This window comes from Rhinatrema bivittatum, chromosome 3 (genome assembly GCF_901001135.1).
Source record: "Rhinatrema bivittatum chromosome 3, aRhiBiv1.1, whole genome shotgun sequence".
Lineage (NCBI taxonomy): Eukaryota > Metazoa > Chordata > Amphibia > Gymnophiona > Rhinatrematidae > Rhinatrema > Rhinatrema bivittatum.
Genome location: NC_042617.1, coordinates 275,194,115 through 275,218,898, shown reverse-complemented (window position 1 = coordinate 275,218,898; position 24,784 = coordinate 275,194,115). Strand labels below are relative to the sequence as shown.

The following is a 24,784-nucleotide window of genomic DNA, read 5'->3' as shown; positions in this document are numbered from 1 at the left end:
TTAATTATTAGTATTAGGACATCTCTCAGCGTCTCAAAAGTTGATTTCCCTGTGTTTGTATGGAGGCTGTCCTGGGGCATGTTACCAACCAGGGCAGAGGCCAGTCGCTAACTTCCCAGCCTGTATGATAAGTTAGTACAGGTATTTAGTATTTTGCAGCCTTCCATCATGTTTCCTTGGCTGGGCCTCAGACCCAGCACCTTCACACGCGGCAATAAGAAAGCGGCACTTTGCCGAAGGAGAGGAGGTTTCCATGGAGACCGCGCTCCCCTCCCCCCCCCGGCCTCTCGCTGCCTCAGCCGCCAGACCGCGGGGTCTCCGCCGCTACTCGAGGCCGCGGCTCGAGCCCGAGCGCTAGGCCTCGTGCAGAGAGAGAGCGGCGGCAGCGGCGCCGGAGCTCACCCTGCACTTCCTTCCTCTCGTTCTGCTTGGCCTGGTGCTCCTTCAGCAGCCGGGAGAGCATGGCTAGGGGAAGGCTGAGCAAAAGCAGCCGTTCGCCGGTACTGGGCTCCGGTGACACGGGGCGGGCGGGGCGGGGGCCTGGCTTTCATGGAGCTGCCCGCCTCCCTCCTCAGCGGGGGAGGGGGAGAGGGAGAGGTCTTCTTATTTGGAGAATATGCCGCGGCTGTTAGGAGTTTCTGAGGCAGCGCTTGGGGGGCTTCTGGCTGGAGAAAACTGGGCCCGTCGCACACTCTGTGTATTTGCTCCCCGAAAACTGACTTGTTCACGTCCCCCGCCCTAACAATTGCCCAGCTCTATTTCATTGGGAAGTTCAGTTCGGGGCTTTCCGCCGGCAAAACAAAAAGGAGCAAACCTTTATCAATCAGGACCTATGACAGCGCCTTCCTTTTTTCCCCCCAAATCTCTCTTCACGCTCTTCAAAAGGTGGCAATTCATGCAAAATCCAATGCCGGAACACAACTGGTTTCAAGATGCCTGGGTAATGCTGAGCCAGATGTTTCTTTCTTTTTCTAGAGGTTTGGGGATGTGTGAGCACTTGAATTTGGGGATAACCGTGGCTATTTGATAGTGAGAGACAGGAAAAAAAAATGCACATTCAAATTTGATATTACATAGAAATTCACTTTCATTTCTCTTGTTTACAGCAATGTTTTGTGGTGCCGGTTCAGCAATGCTTGGAGGGAGTTATACAGTTGGAGCTGGCTGGGTAAATAAAGTTCTTCAGGACTGTCAGACAGTGGGGATGATTTGATTGTTGGGGACGTGAGATCCTTGGGTTTGAAATAGAGGTCATCTTGCCCTTTGAAACTGCTCAGCAGAAAAAGGAAACATAAGAAATTGCCATGCTGGGTCAGACCAAGGGTCCATCAAGCCCAGCATCCAGTTTCCAACAGAGGCCAAACCAGGCTACAAGAACCTGGCAATTATTTTATTTATTTATTTATTTAACATTTTCTATACCGACATTCGCACGAGGCATCACATCGGTTTCCAGATAACAGCAAATTCAGCCAACAGGGCTTTACATTGTAACTGATATTATAACTGGGGGGGAGGGAAGGGAAAGGAAAAGGGTAGGGCAGTAACTTGGAACTATATGAGTAAGCTGGGAAAAGTGGCGGGGAGTAGTGGGATTATTTACAAAGAGGCAGGAGTTAAGCACATTTCTATGTACCAAGAAGATCCCATGTTAGTGGTGCAATTAATAGCAGTGGCTATTCCCTAACGGGCCCAATTCAGTAAAGTCCGCGGGAGGGCGGACGAACGCCCGCTCACCCCGGCGCGCGCACAGGCCACACGCCTATGCGCGCAATTCTGTATTTAAATTAGGTGGTGCGGTAAAAAACGGGCAAAACGAAGCGCTAGGGACACTAGCGCGTCCCTACAGCCTCCTTTTGACCCGGAGCGGCGGCTGTCAGAGGGTTTGGACAGCCGACTCTCAATTTTGCCGGCGTCGGTTCTTGAGCCCGCTGACAGTCACGGGCTCGGAAACCGGACGCCGGCAAAATTGAGCGTCCGGTTTTTGGCCCAACAGCCGCCGGCCCATTTTAATTTTTTTTTTACTCTTCGGGACCTCCGACTTAATATCGCCATGATATTAAGTCGGAGGGTGCACAGAAAAGCAGTTTTTACTGCTTTTCTGTGCACTTTCCCGGTGCCGGCAGAAACTAGCGCCTACCTTTGGGTAGGCGCTAATTTCTTAAAGTAAAATGTGCGGCTTGGCACATTTTCCGCCCCTTACTGAATAAGGGTAAGGGAAAAACTCGCGTCCAAGTGCAGGTTAACAGTGCACTCTGTCGGAGCGCACTGTACTGTATCGGTCTGTAAGTAAACTTTATTAATAGCAATTAATGGACTTCTCCTCCAAGAAACTTATCCAAACCTTTTTTGAACCCAGCTACACTAACTGCACTAACCACATCCTCTGGCAACAAATTCTAGAGCTTAATTGGGCATTGAGTGAAAAATAATTTTCTCCGATTAGTCTACTTGCTAACTTGCTAACTTCAGGAATGCCCCCTAGTCCCTTCTATTATCCGAAAGTGTAAATAAACCGATTCACATCTACTTGTTCAAGACCTTTCATGATCTTAAAGACCTCTATCAGGCAGCTGTAGCCCGATTGAGAGCCAGTGGGTGAGGAACCTCCCGCTAATATCATCTTACCTCCTCCGCTCAACCCTGACGACGTCACCAGGCGGGGCCTACGCGCCATAAAAGCGGCGCGAAAGCGGAGTTTATTCGCAGCTGTAGCCCGGATTGAGAGCCAGTGGGTGAGGAACCTCCCGCTAATATCATCTTACCTCCTCCGCTCAACCCTGACGACGTCACCAGGCGGGGCCTACGCGCCATAAAAGCGGCGCGAAAGCGGCGCGCCACTGCCGCCGGCGCGCCACCAAAGCCGCGCGCGCCCCTCAGGCGCGCGGCTTTGTCCGGCTTAGTCCGGAATAGACGGAGTAGGCGTGAAACTCTCGCCCGCCTTCAGTTGCCATAGAGGAGAAGGGAAAAGAAAAAGAAGTTACACCGCTTTAGTGGCTTGGCTTGCTCGAGAACCTCGGGAGGTTTACAATATCTATGCCTCCAAAGAGAAAAGGTCGAGTGAGGGTATTTCCCTCAACACCCTCCCTCCCACCCGGGCAAAAAACTATCCCCCAACTCACTACTATTTACCAAGAAGGAGGAGCCAAGTCCCCATTGATGATGCGCTGTTGGAGCATCGCGTTTGTCCGGGGAAACATCATTGAGCCCTCCAGATCTGAGGATACCACTTGCTCCAGGTCAGTTCTCCGCCGCTTGCGACCACAAATTGCACACAGTACCGGTGAGTCCAGTGAACAAATTGGAGGGTGTGGACGCAGTGAACTCAGGAACTGGGTACAACTGCCGAGCCTGTGAGTTCAATACTGCACCACAGGGGGTCCCCTACAATGCAAAACCTTATTCAAGGTAGAGAAAAGACCACAAACTATATCTGGTGGATCTATAGTAAAGGAAGATCTAATAGGGGCACAAGGTGAAGCTGCGGTTATTGATCCAATTAAAGAAGGCCGGTGAGTTAGACTCTCTCTGGGAATTAGTAGCCTCATATAGCCCACGTTTTCAAGGGCTTACGAGGCAGCTTAATTCAATGTCTGAGAAATTGGATAAAGTAGCCCAGGAACACGATGTGTAAGAATTAATGAAATTCAAGCAGGATTGTGGAATTAACAAATGCAGTAAAATCGTCTCCAGATATATTCAAGTGTTATACAAGATAAACAATAACTAAACAGAAGAGTGGAATTCCATCGAAGAACAAACTTAGAAGGTTGAACTTAAGACTTTTGAATTCCCAAAAGTAATAGGGGGAATCTCCCCGAATGACTTTAAGGAGATATATTTTAGAAGTCTTGAAGATGCCCATCTGATCAGATTCCATGTATAAATAAACATCTATTTTCTCCCATTTAATAGAAATAGGGGAAGGAATCCACACAGGTTGATTTAAATAACTTGACAGCAATTACTAGGAATCTTCTACAGAAATATATAAAGGGCGACTTCCTTACTGATAATCCTTTTGTTACAGAAATGGATAGTTAGCTTGTTTATGAAGTGTTATTTTCAACATATTAATGAAAGTTATGGGGTCAAAAAATCCCAAATATTCCCAGACCTCCTATCCAAAAACTACTCAGGAAAGGAGAAAGGCCTTCCTTACTATGAGACAAGAAGTGAATACTCTTGGGGCAAAGTTGCTTCTAAGATACCCCTGCAAAGGGGTGGTTACCTTGAATAGAGATGTATATATTTTTTATGCCCCGGAACAACTTAGAGTTTTCATAGACTCTAGGAAGGTGGCCTTTACAACCTCCTCTCCCAAACCAGGGGAACGGGCTAGATATCCAGATCATATGAAAGTGTGGTAAATATTTAGGATGACTTATTATTTGATTAGATATCTTGATATCCTTTCTATGTAACTCCCAATGACCCTGTTCTCCTCTATTATTTTTTATTATTTTTTTCAAAATGTTAGTGGTCTGAACCACTAGATGATGCCTAAATTGTATTTCTAGGTTGAAATAATGTTACAGAATTTCTGTGCAAAGTTTTTTCTTTGTAATGATTTAAAAAAATTCAATAAAGAATAAATAAAAAAAAAAAAGACCTCATCATATCCCCTCCTCTGTTATGGCCTCTGGCTGCGGCGGTCCGGGGCCGGGACCAAGTACTCACCCGCTGCGTCGGGTTGGTCCTGAGGCTCCAGCAGGAGCAGGCAGCCTCCTTCGGCACTCTCCTCGCAGCCATGACCACTGCTGAGGCCAGTCACAGGGCCCTGCACAGCCGGGATGACTCCGCCCCCTTCTGGCTGACTTAGAGCTGCGGGCGCGGCTGAAGATAAGATTTAAAGGGGCCATGACAGGAAGTTGTTGTGGCTCCTTCCCGGGACTCCTCCCTCGTTTTGGATATTTAAGTCAAGGTCTGCTCCTCAGATCTTGCCTTGGTATTGAGGCTCTGTGCTTGGTTTCCGGTGCTCCGTGTTCCTGGACTTGCACTGTTCTTCGTCTCGCTTCTGCTCCTCCTCTCCGTTGGATTGATTCTTTGGCTTCTGACCTTCGGAACTGGCTGTGGTGATTCTCTGGCGTTGACTTCAGATCGGCTTTGGACCCTTCTCCTGTGTTGCTCCTGGACTGGCTTCGGACCACTCTCCTGTCTGTTCCTGGACCGGCTCTCGACCTCTCTTGGACTTCGACCCTTGGGACCGGCTTTGGACTATCCTTCAACTTCTACTCCTGGGACTATCTACGACCAGCTGGAGGCGCCAGCCGTCTGGAATCCATGACCTGCAGGAGGCGCCTGCATCCAGACCTTCATTAGTCTTCAGGGGAGTTTCTTAAGTTCCAGCGGCCGGATCCCTTGGGCTTCTCCCGGGGGGATCTCGAGCTTCCAGGGTGAAGTCTTTATACTACGCTATCTCATCAAGCCTTGTCGTCCGACGGTAGAGACCAAAAGGGTTACCCATCCGTTTGGGGGTAGCGTCTACTCTACCTCAGAACAGGGGTCCATCTTCTAATAAGCAACCACCCTCAGCCATCTCTTCTCCAAGCTGAACAGCCCCTAACCTCTTCAGCCTTTCCTCATAGGAGAGTTGTTCCATCCCCTTTATCATTTTGGTTGCCCTTGTCAGTACCTTCTCCATCGCAACTATATCTTTTTTGAGATGCAGCAACCAGAATTGACCACAGTATTCAAGATGCAGTCTCACCATGGAGCGATATAGAGGCATTATGACATTTTCTGTTTTATTAACCATTCCCTTCCTAATAATTCCTAACATTGTTTGCTTATTTTGACTGCTGCAGCACACTGAGCCGACGATTTTAAAGTATTATCCACTTGTGATTCCTAAATCTTTTTCCTGGGTAGTAGTTCCTAATATGGAACCTAACATTGTGTAACTACAGCAAGGGTTATTTTTCCCTATATACAACACCTTGCAATTGTTCCTCATTAAATTTCATCTGCCAATTGGATGCCCAATCTTCCAGTCTTGCAAGGTCCTCCTGTAATGTAACACAATCCGCTTGTGATTTAACTACTCTGAATAATTTTGTATCGGAAAGTCGCAAGGGAGTAAAATATTTTCCAAATTGCTATTTAAGATTTATATAAGAAGTCTTCAGGGCTTTATAATCAATTTAGATATTTCAAGGAATTAGACAAATAATTCAAGTATGCAGTGTTACATCCAGACCCAGAATAGCTTACCAAGCACCGTATGAATAATAACTGCTGAGGGAACCCTCTGGGAGCAGCACACAGTTTTGGTAAATGCTGAACTGATGTGCTGAGTCAGGGTTAGTGTAATTATACACCATCGGAAGAACAGGTAAGATTTCTAGCTGGACTCAAGAACAAGGAATAAATGCAGTAAATCAGCAGTGACATATAGAAAGCATTAGTGAGATTACAGACGAAGTGGGCCAAAGTCACCAATGTCAGGCAGGATGAGGAAGCAGAACTGCTGTAGTCGGCCTGGGGAGCCTCTCCTTGTGCACTGGAAGGGACTGGTCTGCTGTAACACTTAATAACTAACAGGGAGTCCAGTACAGGGGTAGGCAGCATGGGTCCTAGAGTGCCACAACCAGATCTGTTTTTTAGAATATTTACAGTGAATATGCATGAAGTATATTTGCATGCACTGCAGATGACATCAAATTATTCAAAGTTGTGAGAAATTGCAAGAAGACATTGGAAAACTGGGAGATTGGGCATGCAAATGAAATTAAGGTAGACAAGTGCAAAGTGACGCACTTAGGGAAGAGTAACCCAAATTACAGCCTCACAATGCAAGGTTCCACATTAGGAGTCACCATTCAGGAAAAGGATCTAGATGTCTGTTATGTTTTGTAGGGTTTGGGTGGGACCCTTGGACACTGTGGCAGCTGACCACGCCCATGGGGGGAAGTCCCATGAGGGGCCACAGGTCAGGCTCAGCTCTGGACACACAAACACAGATTATACCTTTTATTAGACAGTTTGTGAAGCCACCAAGAGGTGGCGGGGTAGGGGTAGTGAGTAGAAGATGGAACCTGGCTGGGCTAATATTCCTCAGGGCGCTGGAACAGCGGCTTCTCCGGGTAGCAGTGCTGTAGGAAGAAGAACTGAGAAAATGAGAACACTGAGATATTCACAGAGTCCCCAGTATGGAGAAGCCCCGAGATAGGGAGAGCTGGCCCTCGAGGAGCGAGTACCAGATCCCTGGCACAGAGACTCGTTGGCAAGTACTCACGCAGCAGTTCTCCGTGGAAGATGGCACTGGTGCTGGAACGGAGGCAGGCCCTCGAGGAGCGAGTACCTGGCTCCAGGGAAACAGCTCTGAGGAGTAAATGGTTAGTTGTTACTCACAGATGGTGTCTGTAGCGAATTCTTCCAAGTAGAAGAGGAGATGGACACAGGCAGCGAGACAGGGAACATGGGCCCTCGAGGAGCGAAGTACCGGTTCCTGGTAGCGACCTGAAAGAAGCAGAGAGGCTCCCGAGGAGCAGGTACCTTGTTAACAGCAAAGAGTCCAAATAGAAGATGGAGGCAGAGTAAACTGGGGACAGAGAGCGAATCCCATTCGTAGGAATTCCCCTTGCTAACTCAAAGGCTAGCAATAAACAACAGGCTTAAATATCTGGGCAGCGTGACTTTCATCACAGGGGACACCCCTGAGGTTCGCGCCATAGAGGAAATAAGAGTGAGGGCTGCGCGGCGCACGCGCCCTAAGGTACCTGAGAAGCATGGCGGGAGGCAGCGCCCAAGCCGGGCCGGGGACGCCGGAGAGGGATGGCGGGCAGATGCCGCGGCAGCCAGATGTCGCGGCAGCCAGACGTCCACAGGGAGCAGGAGGAGTCGCAGAAAAAGAAAGGTAGCCGGAGTGAAGCCGTTGGGCAGCGACGGTTGCAACAATGTCATTGTTGATAATTTAAATCTTCTGCTCAGTGTGCAGCAGCAGCCAAGAAAGCAAATAGAATGCTAGGGATTATTAGGAAAGGACCTCATCTTGAATAATATGTGCAGTTCTGGTCCCCACATCTCAAAAGAATATATAGCAGAAATTAGAAAAGATACAGAGAAGGGCAACCAAAATGATAAAGGGGATGGAACGAGTCCTTATGAGGAAAGGCTAAAGAGGTTAGGAGTCTTCAGCTTGGAGAAGAGACGACTGATAGAGGTCTATTAAATAATGAGTGCAATGTAACGATTAAACATTAATCGGTTGTTTATTCTTTCAAAAAGTACAAAGACTAGGGGGACACTCAATGGAGTTACTAGGTGATACACTTAAAACTAATAAGAGAAAATATTTTTCTATTCTATGCATAATTGAGCTCTGGAATTCATTGCCAGAGGATGTAGTGAAAGCTTTTAGTATAGTTGCATTTTAAAAAGGTTTGGACAAATTCCTGGAGGAAAAGTCCATAAACCATTTCTAAGGTGGAGTGCAGAAATCCACTTCTTATCCCTGGGATAAGCAGTATAAAATGTATCTAACCCCTGGGATCCTGCCAGGTACTTCTGACCTGGATTGGCCACTGTTGGAAACAGGATACTGGGCTTGATGGACATTTGGTCTGACCAGTATTGCAAGTCTTATGTTCTTATGCCTCCATTGTATGCAAATCTATCTCATGCATATTCATTTAGATGTCTTGAAACCAGATCTGTTTGTGGCACTCCAGGACTGGAGCTGCCTATCCCTGATCTAGTACATTCCTTCCAAGCACTTTTATTTATTTATTTTTATTTATAATTTAAAGGTAACAGAATATTAATACAAAACAATGATATTATGGTGATAATGTCAATATCCATATTTTAGAGCTATGATTGGAAGGTTGCTAATTTTGATGGAAACAGTACATTGACATTTTCAGCAACTGATGATTTGTCTAAAGACACAAGTAAAATGCAGGATAGGTAGGACATTAATGTTGCAGCTTGGAGACTACATTAGACACCTTCCTTTGTATGTAACATAATCCAGGGAACAGGATGGGCGCTTCTATTAGACTCACTAGGCGATTGCCTAGAGCACCAACTCTTAGAGGGCGAAAATCACCAGTGTGAGCTCCTAGCCATTGGCCGAAGACACAGAGGAATGCAGCTGAGTAGGGCCATGGGTGGAGCCCAACTCACGACGAAGACTGAAGGGGCTGTGAATGGAACCTAACCGATTCATGGATGAAGGATTGAAGAGGCTGGGCGGGGCATTGAATGGAGCTTATCTTGCTCATGGCTTGAAGACTAAAGAAGCCCAACAGGATTGCGAATGGAGTCCATCCCACCCTGGCACAAGAAAAAAAGCGGGGTCTGGAGAGCCAAAGGTGGAGCCCAACCCACCTGCACTAAAGACACAGAGGAGAGAGACTCGGGAGAGCTGCAGGCAGAGCCCATCCCACCTGCAAAAGAAGACAGATCCAGGAGCAAGAGAGCCTGTGAGCCTGAAAGAGAAAGTGTTTGAATGATTGAGGGAGGATGTGTGAGAGAGAGTGGGAGCCTCTGTGAGTGTTGCATCCGTCACTGCTCGATGCCCTCACTCCGCCTTCCTTACCACTGTGGCAACTCCCTCCGGGCCTGATGGACGGTTTGCTGCCACGGTGTCTTCTTGCCATCTTTCTCCAGCGTCCCCGGAGCGGCACAACGCTGTGGATCCGCCATGTTCCTGATGATGTAGGGTGCGTGCATGTGCGCTCCGAATGATGTACCAGCAAGGGCGCGAACCTCGGGGGCCTTCCCCTGAACTGACGTCATCCACTTCCAATATAAAAGGTCTCAGAAATTGCTAACGGATCGAGTTAGCAAAGGGGTTCTCTACCTAAGCTACTCTGCCTCCTCGGACTTACCAGGGGTACCCACTCCTCGGGGGCCTTGCTCTCTTTTCTCTATTTCAGATTGCCGATAGGAACCCGGTACTCGCTCCTCGAGGGCCCATGTTCCTGAACACTCTGAAGATTCTCTACTGCCTGGAAGCTATCACAAGATACAGACAATTGTGAATTACCATCGCTCTCTCAGAGCTTTCCCTGGAACCAGGTACTCGCTCCTCGAGGGCCTAACCCTTTCCAGCTACTGAGCTTTCTAAAGACCTTATGTGAGATCTGTCATCCAGTTCTGGCTATGAACACAGCATATCCTGTCTACTCACTATCTATAGTTTCTCTACAGTTCAGCAACCCTGGGATTGTGGTTCCAGTACCTGAGGCACTTCAGCCCTGCCAGGCATAGCAGCTCACTACCTGCCACCTCTGTGGTTCTACTAACCTGTCTAATAAAAGAATTATCTGTGTCTGTCTCCATACTCAAGCCTAGCCGGTGGTCCCTCTCAGGATTTCCTCCTGGGGGCGCAGTCATCTGCCATTGGCCCAAGGATTCATCTATCTACATTCCTCTACAGCTGAGTATCCTCTCCAAGCACTCTGCTGGTAACAGATGGCTACTCCTTTCCTACCAGGAGTCTTCAGCAACATATTCATTAACAGTTTGTTACTACTACTCCCTCTACAGGACCTGAGCATATCACTTTACTACTTCTCCTTCCACAGGAGCAGATTCCTACAGATTGCCAGCTCCGTACGGAGATTCATAACAGCTTGCTAACTCCTTCTCCTTCAGAAGCTAATACACAACAGATTGCTAACTCCTAGTTCTAACACAGAGCTTTCCTAACAAGATTGCTAACTCCTCCCCTTCATAGGAGTTTAACCATAACAGAGTGCTAGCTCCTCTCTCCAGAGGAGCTCGCACATAACAAGATTGCTAACTCCCTAGCAGAGATCCTCAACAGATTGCTAACTCCGCCTACGGAATACATCAGATTGCTACTCCTATCTGATTGCTCCTCCCACCAGTATAGCGGATTATAACAGTGAGAGTGCATGTGTATGTGAGGAAGTGGGCATGTATATGTGTTTGTGAGGGAGTGGGGATGCATGTGTGTGTGAGAGAGAGGGAGCTTGTATGAGGATATGTGTGAGTGAGAGCGGGAATGTGTGTGAGAGTGAATGAGGGTGTGTGTGAGAGCGTATGTGTGTGTGTGTGGTACAGCATGCATGTGTGAGAGAGCCTGTGAATGTGTGAGAGAGAGAGCATGTGTGTGTGTATATGACAGAGAGGAGAAAGTCTGTGTGCCAGAATCCAACCCCACCTCCTCATCCCATCAGCTAATCTATGACAATCTAAGGGCATCTGGAAATCAAAAGTTCCTAGGTATGGACAACAGATGATTGTTTGTCTGTTACGATCCTGCCCGTGGCTAGGCCACGAGCAGTCTCTCATCTTTTTCTCCAGCCAGCCATCCAGCTTGTAGGCCTGCTTCCCCGACGCTGTTCCACATGGCTGAGACTACCGCCACCATGCACCCTCACGGCCAGGAGGCCGCCGACATCCTCTTTTCTCCATGGCCAGGAACCGCTGTTGCCGTGCTCTCCCTTGTGGCTAGGGGGCCGCCGACGCTGCCTCTTCATGGGCTGGAGCCGCCACTATCATCCTGCCTCCGTTGCGGCAGGAGCCGCCGACATCCTTCCTCATCCCACAGCCCTGGAGGCTGCAAGATGCTGTTCCTATGCAGCCTGGAGGCTGCCCCCTGAAGCCTTCTTCCCCAGCACGGCATGGAGCCGCTTCCATCCTCCTCTTCTTGTGGCTGGAAGGCCGCTCTGGAGCTCCTCTTCGCGGACCGGAGGCCACCCCCGGTGTTCTTCAGTGGCTGGAGCCGCCCCCCAGCTTCCCTTCAGCGGGCAGGAGCCGCCTCTGACGCCTCGGGCCTGCTTTCTCCTTCCTCACAGCATGGCTGCTGTCTGAGGTCCCGCCTTCTTCCTTAGGCGCAGGGCCTCTTCAGCCTATTAAAGGGCCAGTCCTTTCTGCCTCCTCCTTGTGATGTCATCGAGGCGTTTCCTCTTCAGCCCTACAAAAGGGCTCAGCCTTCAGTCAGTCTTCGCCTTTGCAAGGAGTTGGTCATGGAAGTCAGACCTCTCCTGGATCTTCAGTTCCAGCTCTTCATTCCAGGAGTCCTCTGTGATCCCTCTTCTTCAAGGCACTCTGTTTCTTGTTGGTCCTCCTTCATCCTTGGATCCTGAACCTTGTGATGCAGTACGACCTGGCCCGGGGCAGAAACAGCTGAGACACAGCCAAGCAGAAGCTAGTGGTACCAAACTTAGCCACCGGAGGGCGCTGAGGAAGGTAGCAAAGACTACACTTCCCAGGTTCCCCGAACCAACACCTGACCCCTGGCTGGAGCCTGAGCAGGAACAGGTGGAGGAAATTGGGACTGATCCCTATGACTCAGCAGAGTCTATGGAGGCTGAGGAAGAGGGCGTGCCACCGTGGTGGACCTGGCCACAAAAGCCCGGCTCCTCAGAGTCTCTGGAGGAGGAGATGGAGGTAAGCTGGGGAGAGGAAAGCTCCAGCTGTTCCTCTATGGAGGTGGAATAACCAGGAGGTTGGGGGGATGGTAAATCCTGTATTGCTGTATGGATGTATGAGCAAGGCTGGAAGGGAATTGTGGTTTTAAATGCTGTTTACCCCTGGGGCTTGTAAGGACAACCCCACATTAGTATAAGGCTGCAGCCAGTGAGCTACAGCACCACATTAAACTCCATATTGATTAAGATCCTTTTTCTGTGTACTGTTTGGGAGTGCCAGGACTGGGCCTGGCACTCTGACTAGAGGCCGGGAGGAGTCCATAGCAGTGCTGTGCAGGAGCTGTGCAAGTGGACAGGAAGTAGTAGGAGCGAAGCCGGAGGGCCTGAAGCCCAGCACAGCCCCACAGCATGCTGAGCGGATGGGCCTGATCGTGACAACCTCCATTGTCTTCTTCGTTCCATGTTCTGGTCTCTCGTCGGATCCCGTCCTCTTGTCTTCAGATGTCCCGATGTCTTCGTGTCTTCAGATGTCCTGATGTCTCCGTGTATCCATGTCTAGACGTCTCCCTATCTCTAGATGTCCATGATGCCCCCTTGTCTTCATATGTCCAGACATCTCAGCTTTCTGATGTCTTCATTCATCATGTTCCAGTTGTCCCTGTGGTCCTTCTCTCTTGAAGTCCCCTGATGTCCAGATGCCCATAGATGTCCCTGATGTCTCAAGGTACCGGTGTCCTTTCATATCCAATGTGCTCCATTCCAGCCCTGATGTTCCAAAACCTAATCCTGAAGTGCCATCAATCGTCAAGCTTCGGGTTCCGCTTTGCCTCGCCCCGGTCCTCATCTTCAGCTGACCTTCCTGGGAGTAAATCCATTCCTACCCGGAGTCTGAGTTTGGTGGCTGGAGCCTTCTTCCGGTTGGATCTGTCTTCGAGCACTACCCAGATTCCTTCTTTGCCCTGAGCCTCAGTCCTGTGCTTGCTCCGCTTTCCGCGTGGTCCACGACCAGCCTCTTCAGGTTGTGTAGGATGCGCCATGGGACAGAGTGGTCCATGACCAGCCCCTCTTCGGCTGTGTAGGGCGCCTTGAGGGGCAGCAACCTGTCTAAGCCTCTGAGTATCCTGAGTCCTTATCCTCGCCTGAGTCTTCCCAAATTCCAAGTCCTCATCGGAGTATCCGGATCCTTGCCTGACTCTCTAGAATCCACCTCTGATCTTCATCTACGTCTGAGCGTCTTACATCTGAGTTTCAAGCCACTTCATGTCTTTGTCTCGTCTGAGTTCCCAAGCTACCTTTGTCCTCATCTCATCTGAGCTTCCAAGTACCAAGCGTCCTCATCTCATCTGAGTCTCCAAGTACCAAGCGTCTTCATCTCATCTGAGCTTCCAAGTACCAAGCATCCTCGTCTCGTCTGAATCTCCAAGTGTCCTCGTCTTGTCTGAGTCCCAAGCTCCACTTCTTCAACTCATCTGAGCCTCCGAGCTCCAGTACCATCGCCTGTCCTTGACCTCTGTCCATCCTGCCACATTTGCTGCTACCCAGTGGCAGGTCCGAAAGGCTGCTGAGTGGCTGGAGGGCTCCCCAGAGACCAGCATTGCAATGCCGGGTCTCTACTGGTGCGTGCAGGTTTTGGCGGAGGTTAGGGCGGTGGTCAGTCTGCTCCTCCCATGCTTGGACACGTCTTGCCTGCTGCGGCGCTTCCACAGAGTTCCTCTCTGCAGTCATGGTCCAAGGGCACACATCTCCCTGGAATTGGGAGCGCTCCCTAGCACTCCCTCCCACAGATTCCAACATTGTCCTTATTAGCTTTAATCATTGGGTGTTATTTGATGCGGTCTTCTTTCAATATTTTGTTGGATTTTGGAACTTTTTAAAAATTTGTTATGACTTTTTAATTATTGGATGCCATTTGTCAGCTATTTTGGAAATTTCATTTTAATAATATGACTTTACTGTTATTGATTTATATTGCCTCAATTTTATTTTTGATATTTTATGAAGATGCAATGTTCTGTTTCATTATTGCATACAGTCTTGTGTTGTAATCTCCATTCCGTTTTTGTCTGCATGCGTAACTAAGGTGAGGGATTCTGCTAGCATGTAGTTTCAGTGTAGGCATCTATAGCAGCTAGGCTTGTTATGTTGTTCTAATAGGAGATATATTGGTGTTTTAGGGCCTGGCGTATTATTTACAGCATTGCTTTTTCATAGGTAGGATTGTTACAGATTGAGTGCTGGCAGTTAGTGGTGTTTTAGTAATTGTAATTCAGTTTATTCATGACTTTCTGAGCGCCATACCCACACCGAACATTCATTATAATAGGCCTCATACCATATGGCAGGGGTGGCCAACTCCAATCTTTGAGAGCCACAAACAAGTCTGATTTTCAGGCTATCTTGTCCACAATGAATATGGACGAGATAGATTTATATTTAATGGAGGCAGTGCCTGAAAATCTATCTCGTCCATATTCATTGTGGATATCCTGAAAATCAGGCCTGTTTGTGGCTTTTGAGGATTGCAGTTGGCTACCCCTGTGCTATATGGGTTCCAAGTGTCTTTTTTGCCTTTTAGCAGGGTTTTCTGTTTAACATACAATATGTATGCTCTTATTGCTCTAAGTGATATTTTTATCTCAGAAAACAGTACTTTGAATGTCCTTTTTTCATGTAAAATCTATTAAAAATTCGTGAGGTTACTAAACAAATGTCGATATATAAAAACTGCAAATAAATAAATAAATAAATAATGGTTTTATATATATATATATATATATATATATATATATATATATATGTGTATATATTTATGATCACAGTCAGTCTGTGAACCTGGGCTGAGAACTGGAAGATGGTCCTTGTAATGAATAGAAGAAGGGAGGGGGAGTATTAAAAATGGGGAAATCCTCCAGTAGTTGTGATTGAAGGATCATGGCCTTGTAGTCCAGTAGAGACCAATTCTTATTGTGCTGGAAGATAAAAGTAGCAGGAGAAAACTGCCAGGGCAAAAAAATTAAAACACCTCACTGTACATTGCATCAAAACCACACATAGAAAACAAAGATGGGAGATAGCAGTTGGCTATATTTGAGAGGATAGCTCTTTATATCACAAGAATTAGCAAAATTCAAGCATTTGTTTCACTTTACTTTAGAAGAGGCGACAGTGTAGCTTCTTACCTTATTTATACCCACTCTGAGGTTTTGCCAAAGTAATAATGTCTCTTGCAGCGCACTTATTCATGAGGGTTTTTAAAGAGATGAGGCCCAGCTGGGGAGGAGACATCTTTTGCATCTAATTTCTGGCACTGGATTCAGTCTGGGGTTATTGATGGGAGCATAAGTGGGCAGTGCATGCTCCATGCAGAGCTGAGCAAGCAATGGAAGTTTGTTCCCATGAGGCTGTAGGTACTGGGTCTGTTTTCGTGTCCTGCTCCAAATATAATCTATAATCACACTTTTCTGTAGGTAGCTGTAGGCAGCTGAATGAGGTGGTGCACTAACAATGATCGGATTGTTTGGGGGTGAGGTAGGGTGTGTTTTCCAGCACAGTATTGCAGTATCAGGAGACCCTCATGCCACACCCCATCTTCACTACTCACTGTATGATTTTCAGCAAATCACTCTGCATAATCCCAGGCTGTCTCTACTGCTCTCTTATCATCTCGAAAGTGGCTGTATGTTTACAGTCCTTGCTGATAGTTCCTGTGCAAGTTTAGTATGGAAGATGTCCAGATGGAGAGAGGTATTCCGCCAACTGTGAAACTTCTCTGAGCCAGTGGCGAACTGGAGTAGTTAAAAATAGCTGGGTAGGAAAATGTTACTGCAGGCTTGATTCTGGCTAAATGGATGTCACTGCATGGTTCATAATTAGTGTTGTTACAGCTCAGAGGGTTTTGATTCCTCCCTCCCCCCCCCCCCCCCCTCCTCCAGTCAGAGGACAAGAGCTCCATTCCAGGCTCACCCAGCAGGTGGCACTGTATGGAAGGGTGTGTGCTTGGTAGTTAAACTGTAAAGCATATGGGAGATCCTGTTTGTGATGCTATATTAATCCAGATTACTATTAATAGGCATGGTGCAGGAGGCGGGCTGTGGGGGGGGGCGGGGGATCTCACAGATCACTGTAGTTCCAGCCTCTCTCAGCAGGAGGGTGGTATAGTGTAGGGAATATCGCAAGAGCGCTGGCTGTGTGGGAACTCCAAGCTCTGGTTCAAGACACTTTAGCAGGGGGAGTGGGGGGGGGGGGGGGGGGGTGAGGGAGGTTGTGTTGTAGGGAATGATGGAGGAACTCCAGCTGAGGTGCCCTTCTAGTACGAGTTTTGTAATTCAGGTAGCAGAACAAAAGAGGTCAGAGATAATGCATGGATGTGAAATGCCTATAAAAGTGCAGTTTTTCACTATACATACAGTATTGCAATCATTTTTGTTTGTAAAGAAATACACATTCCCAGGGTTTCGTTCTGTGGCTCTGGTGCTGGTAGGAGAAAAAAACCAGAAAGCTAGAAGAGCATATAATTGTAACAATCCCCAGAGAGGCCTGTTTCAAAGTTCAGACCTTGAAGTCCAGCTGACTGGGACTGTCTCCTCTTCAAAATACGGAGAGAGCGTTTCAGTCACTACCAGCAGGTCTATTCTAGTCTGGATGGGACTCGCTAATTTAGTCTGTTGATGAGCCTTGGCTGCTTCACCGAGGCTCCCTCCCAGCCAGGCTGCCGTTTCTGGCGCTGACTATGAGCTCAGTCCTTTCCTCGGCAGATGCTCCTGTCAGTCTGCCTTGGGCGCTCTTCTCACTCACCAGCCCTACCTGGCTGGGGTGGGCTCTGGCGCTGCAGCCACGGTTAGGCTAGCGGTGGAAAAATGACAATACTCTAGTACCTGCTTAATCAGGACATTGTATATTAAGGACCCCGCAACATTCAAAGCAGCTGATCCTGCAGACAGATTTATGTACCTCTTGCTGACCAATAGCTTTCAGACCCAGAGCAGCGGTGCCATAAAGTAACTGCCTTCCGGCTGGAATTGGGAGGGGAGGGGCTTTGTAAGCTCGGTGACTGCTGAAGAAAAAAAAAAATAGCTCACTTGTTCAGTAAAGGCAAACGATTTGTGTTTTCTGAATTTTGGTAGAGCGCCCTGTACACGCTGAACTCCAGTAATTAAGCAGCTAATCGAGCATGGGTTTGTTTCCCTTTAAAGTGGCGATCGGCGGTCCGGCCCAGGTTTAGGTTTTGGGAGTTATTTTTCGGTTTCTGCCTGCCCTGTGCCCTCTAGGGTCGGGGGCGCACCAAGTCCTTTCCCTGAGGAACCCGCGGGGCGTTGCTGAAGGGGAAGGTTTGGGAGAAATGTAGAGGGCCAGCCAGCTGCGGGAAAGTGAGGAGGGGGGCTTCACTGCTGCATCCCTGTTGTGCCAGGGAACACCGATCTCCCGTCCTCCAGCAAACAGTCAGATATTCGCAAGCACACGTGAAAACCTATTTCTTGCCTGGAAAGGGCCGGGCGAGTGTTTTGGGAGGGAGGGAGGGAAGGGGGGTTCCGGCTCCCTGTACACCTGCCCGCCCCCTCCCCCTCCGGATCATGTGCGGGAAGGGGGCGTGGGAGCCTACTTTGAATGCAGCCTGCCCCGGCAGCCCAGGCACTGCGAGGGGACGAAACCTGGCGAGTGGCTGGCGGCGATCGGGCTGCGGAGGCGCCGGGAGCCCGTCCGATCGCCAGCATGCCCGGGCGTGCCTCCACCTCCTGCTGCTGCTGCTGCCCCCGTCCCTGCCCCGGTGCTCAGCCTTCAATCTGGATGTTACCGACACCCTGCTGAAGGACGGGCGAGAAGGGCAGCCTCTTCGGCTTCTCCGTGCTCTGCACCGGCAGCTCCGACCCGATCCCTCAGCTGGTGAGTCCTGGGCTCAGCCCCCTCCCCCCTGCAAAGTTAGGGGATCCCGCCGAGCTGCTCCACCTACTTTCTGCCCCTCATCGTCGGGGGGGAGATGGTTAGCGCTCTCCTGTCCTTCCTCCCTCCCTTTCTTTGCTCCATGCTTGTCCTTTCTCCTGACTGAGTCCTACTGCTGCTGAGCCGGGTAAGCACTGCTATGTGATGACCCCAGGTGGGGTCGGATCCGGAAACGTTTTGGGTCCTTGCTTGTGCAGTTTCTGTGGCTGCCCCCCTGCCCGGGCAGCAATCATAAAACACAAAAGCCCTTTTCTGATTCAGAAGCAGCGCAGGGAACTGCCCTCCCCACCCCACGCAGAAGGGAATGCACAACACTTTTGGAGAGGTGTCCACCCACCCTCCCCAGGATCCCTCCTAGCAAAATTGCAGGACTGGACCGCCCTTCATGGGCAGGAGATGTTCCCATATCCCTGGCCCGGGTCCATTTTTTGCTGAAGGAGATTGTAGGGTCTATTGGGGATCTGAAGAGTTAGGGGAATGGCACACATTATCTGTTTCTTCCATCACAATTCTTATTGCAGACATCTTCCCCATTCTGTTTCTTCCATGCTCTTAACCCATAATGTGTAGGAACGGGTACAGTTTAGACCAGAGGTTTCCAAAACCGGGGGCCTGGACACTAAGAACTTTAGGAGGGTCTCAGGATGAGCCGCATCAACCAGGAATTCAAGAGTGAAAAAGCAAAACAGCCAGAAAGTTCCTGAAGGATTTTAAACCTACAACTTGACATATGCATCATTGTCTGTCTATGAACACAACATTTGATCTGGATTGTAAAATCATATCATTTTGTGGTGGGTCCATGGATTTTTGTTGTAGCTTTGAAGAGGGACTTGATTGGAAAAGCTTGAACAACCCCCTCCCCCATATTAGGAGTCACATGCACCCCCCACCAGTGCTAATGCAGCAGACATATCTTGTACCATTACTACTCTTCACTTCTATAGCGCTGAAGGCAATGCTGGAACCTACAATCTAATCAAGACAAAACATTTGGGGCAAAAGAGACTGAGAATTTCAGATGTTAAGAAAACGGTTAAAATCAATAAGGCTGTGAGTGGGATAATCAGGTGTTAAGATAATACAAGAAGCCTCAAAATGCTGCGTTTTTTAGACTGGATTTGAATTAGGCTAGAGAAGGAGCAAAACCCGCCAACTCAGGAAGTCGGTTCCAGGCATACAGTGAGGCAAGGTGGAAAGCGTGGAGTCAGAAGTTGGCGGTAGAGGACAAGAATATAGATAGGAATGGCTTCCCTGATGAGCAGAATTCACGAGGAGGGGTTGTAGGGATAAGTCATGCAGTTGAATTTTGGACAGAGTGTAGAGAAGAGAGATGGCTCACTGGGAGCCCTGTGAGGAACAAATTGCAGTAGTCTAAGTGGGAGGTGATGAGAGAATGGGTAAGAGTTCTGTTAGTGTGTTCAGAACGGAAGGGATGTCATAGAGAAAGACAAGACATATTTTAGCAGTATTTTGGATGTGTGTAAGAAGAGAACCAGGACAGGACAGAGTCCCCAAATCCAAGAAGGGGCAGAGAATCAAGGAGTAGGTGGTGATCAACAGTGTCAAAAGCAGCAAATAGTCAAGGAGGATAAGGATGGAGTAAAGGCCTTTGGTTTTAGCCATGAACTGGTCATTGGAAACTTTGGCAAGGGCTGTTTCTGTGGCATGTAGAGGGACACCAAGGGGCAGATTTTGCTTCAGGAACAGACAGAAGTTTTCTTTTTCCTAGGGCAGGAACTGAGTGACTGCAAATACAAAGTAAGAAGCTGTTGAATATTTATCCTGGTAGCGACAGTCCCTCAGCGTTGACTCTGCTTTTATGGGCAATAGAGCATGACACATGTAGAAACACTTTGTGGCAATTCATTTGCCCTGAACCCTTGAAGTGAAACAGTCCAACTCTCTGTGTCTCCTCCTTTAATGTCAGTTTCCCAGTGTCACAAAGATTCCTTGTCCTCAGTCCAAGGGTACACATGGCTCCCTGTAACTTCAGGATTCTGCATCGGAGAGAGTTTAATGGTGGATTTGATATTGTAGTTATAAGTTTATTGTCCTAGTATAATCTGTACAGTAGTTACACTGGGTAAATGTATTTAGGATGGCGTGCGCTCTCACTTCACTTCAGCTTCCTTATCACACACACACACACACACACACACACACATATATATATATATATATATATATATGAAGAGTCTGGCAATCCTCTTGACTCTACAATACGGGATCATGGTGTGCACCATGGATTTTTTTTACAATCAGTAAGAAGGGGCAGGAATAGAGGAGAGCCCTGGATCGAGGTCAGTTGAACAAGGTCCCCAAAGGAGACTCTTCCTGCCGATCACGATTCCCAGCTGCTACCCAGGTTTCCTGAGGAACTGCCTGCTTCAAAGGATCCGCCTGTGGCTTTCCTTTTGGTGCGCAAGGAGGAGGAAGGAACCTCTTTGTCGTATTTCCTGTTTCCCCACACTTTTGCCCCTCCCCAGAAGCGCTGTCCAAGCCTTAAAGGAGATTACATCACCTTCCCCCCCCCCTGCTGCTTAGCTGAGGTGGGATGCCCTGCCACTCCCTCCATGTCTGCTTAATTTAATAATTAGCGTGGCCGAGTGCCTCCTGCAGGCCACCACAGCACTGTCCGCTCTGGGAGGCCGCGGTGAGGCGTGTCCCAGGGACAGGGTAGGGACCAGGAGCAATGCTGGAGTGGCTGGAGGCAACTGTTTGTTTCCCAGAAGGAGGGCTTGCACACAGACGCAGTAAAAATCCAGTAATACCAGAGACATCTCTTATGTTTACTAGCCGGAGATGGCAGATCGCTGGCGTTCAGGCTGCTTTTCTCGTATCCCTTGTCCCCCCTGAGGCAGCCCAGGGCCAAAGCTGTAACCCCCCCCCCCCCCTCCCAGCCAGGCCGCTGTGCTAGGTTACCTCTGACCCCCAGCCCAGTCACTGCACAGGGTACAGGGTTCCCAGGAGTCTCCAGCTGACACAGACTGCCTGGTCCACCCCGTCACAGTCGCTTTTTTTTCTTTTCACCCTGCCGGTGACTGCTCAGTCGAAAAAGCCATGTGGGAAAGGGCTTTCTCTCTGCCAAGTGTAGAATCAGCTTCGCACTCGGTGGCTTCAGAGCTCACTAGAGCGAGGTCGTTAAAAAAGATGAAGGAGCACAAATCAGCAATGAAGTTAATTGGCCTTACACCACCATCATATTTTGCCATCTTATTTCCATTAGAACTGATGTATGAAGATCGACGAGTGTGTGCGTGTGTGTCTCCGTGAGGGTGCCTGTACATTTTTCCGAGTGGGTGTGTATAGCTTTATGAACTCAAAACTAGGGACAACAGGTGTACAGGCCCATCCCAGGACTGCTGGAAACCCACACACAGCTGTGTTTGAATTGTTTTCCAGTAAGCTATTTGAAAAAAGCAGAAAAGATAGCTTTGGAGCATTTTTCTAGCGGGAGTGGTAGTGGTGGTGAAAGACTGTGCAATGCACTTTTTGGGTGCTTGTAACATTTTCTACACCTCAGAGTCCAGCAGCCTGCAGCCTCTCTTCTGTTCCCTGCGTGCACATTCAGGGCCAGAGGTACTGCAGTTTTGTTTTCTGATTTTGTGTCTGTGGGGAAAATGTCTACTACATCTTGTCCTCAGATATCCCACAGGAGTCCAGCGGCCCTTCCTACTGCTTCTCTCTCCCACTCTCTTGTTGGCTCTTTCTCCTTGGTTCTTTCTTCCTTCTGTCCCCTTCTCCTGCACTGGATCTAATGCCCTTTCCCTCAGCTGAGGTCTGTATTTCTCCCCTCTTACTCCTTTCATATACTTGGAAGCTCTTCTGAGTATTTTGTGTAGGCCCTATTCCGCTTGCTCTGCCTCCCCTTCCCAATAGCAGTGTTTCTGATCTGTGGCAACCTGGAATAGCTCTCCCAGTCCCTACTAGCTCTTGCAAAACAACCGTATAATATTTGCACAAAGTGCCCTGCTCTGTCGTTGGGGGGCTGGGGCTGGGGCTGCTGGTGAGAAGTTTATTTCTTTTGTTCTTCTTGATCTGCTTAGTGATGACACAGTCCAGTGTCTATGACATCACTCTTCCCCCGAGGGAGAGAGGGCTGCGACGTCAACAGCATGGGGAGTCAGAGCTTTAGATTTGGCAAGGAAGGTCGGAGTGATGTTGAGTGGCGGGCCCAGAATGTGCTCCTCCCTCTAGCCAGGACATAAGGAGTTAAATGCCACAGGTCTAAGCCACTATGAATATTTATAGAGCAGCATCAGTCCTCAATATAGCAGGTGCTCTGCTTGCAGCTGAATCTCTGATAACCGGCAGAGATTGTCTCCTGATATCTGCATTAAAAATTCATCTCTTGTTATGGAGCCCCAGCCTCCTCTGCAATTAGCCAGGCCAATTCTGGCAGGGGCTGTGAAGCCTCAGGTTCTGGGCGAGGCAGGTATGAGTGGTTTGCTGGCCAGAGATTCTCCCGTTCCCCCAGGCCCCGCATTTCCTGTGCTTCTCTGCTGCCCTTCGTGTGAGGGAAGGAATGTGTTATGAATTATTCAGAAGGTGTCACAGACCAAGTGGAGAAGCCTGATCGATATTACTGTGGTCCAGTGGGGAGAGGGTGCCGTCTCTCTCCTCCCCCTCCCCACTCACCCCCTTCCAGCCATGGGAACAGACAGAGCTTGCTTAACTCTGCAGTGCAGCAGCAAACAATTTGTAGGGTAAGCCCCAGCTCCCCTCTGGTTCGGTAGCCCTTTGTGTTGACGAGGGCTCCCTGTCCCCTTTGACTAGTATGAAATCTATGCGTTTGATAAATGTAATTCTGCTCCTAAAGCAGCAGAATGAGTGAGGCATGGTCAAGCGTTTCGCAGCTAAGATTTAATGCAAAAAAAGTGCAGAGTCATGCAGGTGGGGGGAAGGGGAACAGACATCCCAAGGGGGTGGGGTGTGTGTGGTATTGACTTGCAACAAACAGGGGAGAGACCTCCGGGTGATCACGGCTGATGATCGCAAGGCTGCAAAAGAACACGACAAGGCCGCGGTGAGAGTTAGAGGAATGCTAGGAGAGGGATTACCAGTAGAAGTCAGCAACATTGCCTGTGTCCAGCCCTTGGTGAGTTTTCACCTTGGAGCCCTTGGTTGAGTTCTGAATATGGTGCTTTCCAAAGGATATAGATAGGGTAGACGTGGTTCAGAGAAGGGTTACCAAAATGGTACAGAGCATGCATCAAAAGCGCTAAGAAATATCTTTCCCCCTAGAGGAAAGGGGGGGGGGGGGGGTATGATATAGATATTCAGATACCTCACAGGTACAGGTAATGGACAAGAAGCAAACCATTATCCGTGGGCAGGAAGTTCTAGAATGAAAGGTCACAGTAAGAGGAAGGAGGGGGCAGATTCAGCAGTCCTATAAGGAAATGTTTCTTCATGGAAAGCATGGTGAAGGCATGGAACAATCCTCCAAAGGAGGTGGTGGAGGCCAAAATAGTCCCAGATTCAACAAAACCTGGGTAAGGCGTGGGAGGTCCTTAGTGGAGAGAAAAATAAAAGCGATGCCAGAGAGCAAGTCGACTTTGGAAACAGGAAAGGGCAATGGGCAGACTAGATTTTTACCCTCATATGCTCTTTTTTAAAGGCACTTCCGCAGGTAAAAATCAGTGTTTTAGAATTCCTAGTCTTGCTGCACGTGACTTTGGAAACAGGAAAGGGCAATGGGCACGTCATGCCGGTACACGCAGAGGGATGAGACGTTCCTGGGGGCAGGGAGGGATTAGCATTGACAGTTATGTGCAAACGTGCATCATATTGCTGGAACAGGTATCCCCATGAATAGCAGGTGCAGGTCCCTTTGAAAACTGAATTAAAGTCTGCAGTAAGGGGAAGCAGAATGCCTTTTAGATTTGGGGGGGGGGGGGGGGGGTTGGCTCTGCCCTTCCACACCTCCCCCTACTGATATCTCGCTCTCCCTCTCTCCTCTTGCCCCACACCGCCTCTCTCTTATTGTTGACATCTCCCTCTCTCTCTCTGCCCCACCCTTCTCTCTCTTTCTCTCTCTTCCCTCATGCCCACCCTCCTCTCACTCTGTCTTCTTTTCTCTTCCCCCCAATCCTGATCAAGAGGAGGAGAGCAGTGGTGCCTCAGGTCGTGTCCTCCTCCTCCTCCCTCCTTCCCTTCTGCCTGGGACTGGACCTGACTGTTGTTGTGGACAGCGCGGCTGCACTGAATCCCTTGTGGTTCAAAGCAGCCGTCGGGCTCAGAGCTGCGAGAGGTAGAGCTGTTCTGCTCCTCTTCCTGCCACTGAGCAGCTGCTGCCTGCCCAATCTCCTGTAGTGATTCCGTGGGAAGGGCCAGATACTGGTAGGGCCACCACGGCCCCTGCGGCCCATCCCATACCGACACCTCTGTCTGCAGTTACACTTCTGCGCCCAGTTTGAACATTGGCCCTCTCTACATCTAGCCTTTTGGGATGCCTGTAAATTGATTGCTGTGACCCTTGAGCTGATACCAGG

At 49.0% G+C, this 24,784-nt stretch overlaps 2 protein-coding genes across 2 annotated transcripts in view; one reads left to right on the top strand and one right to left on the bottom strand.

The window, feature by feature from the left end:
* The window catches only part of BLOC1S1 (biogenesis of lysosomal organelles complex 1 subunit 1), a 50,903-nt gene extending 50,332 nt beyond the window's left edge, over positions 1 to 571 (bottom strand). Inside the window, exon 1 of the mRNA XM_029594687.1 lies at positions 403 to 571. Within this exon, the coding sequence (XP_029450547.1) occupies positions 403 to 463 (61 nt within the window). The 5' untranslated portion in view covers positions 464 to 571. The remainder of the gene's footprint in view (positions 1 to 402) is intronic.
* Positions 572 to 917: 346 nt separating this feature from the next.
* LOC115088561 (integrin alpha-7-like) overlaps positions 918 to 24,784 on the top strand; it is a 136,413-nt gene continuing 112,546 nt past the window's right edge. The window contains exon 1 of the mRNA XM_029596817.1: positions 918 to 940. Within this exon, the coding sequence (XP_029452677.1) occupies positions 933 to 940 (8 nt within the window). The 5' untranslated portion in view covers positions 918 to 932. The remainder of the gene's footprint in view (positions 941 to 24,784) is intronic.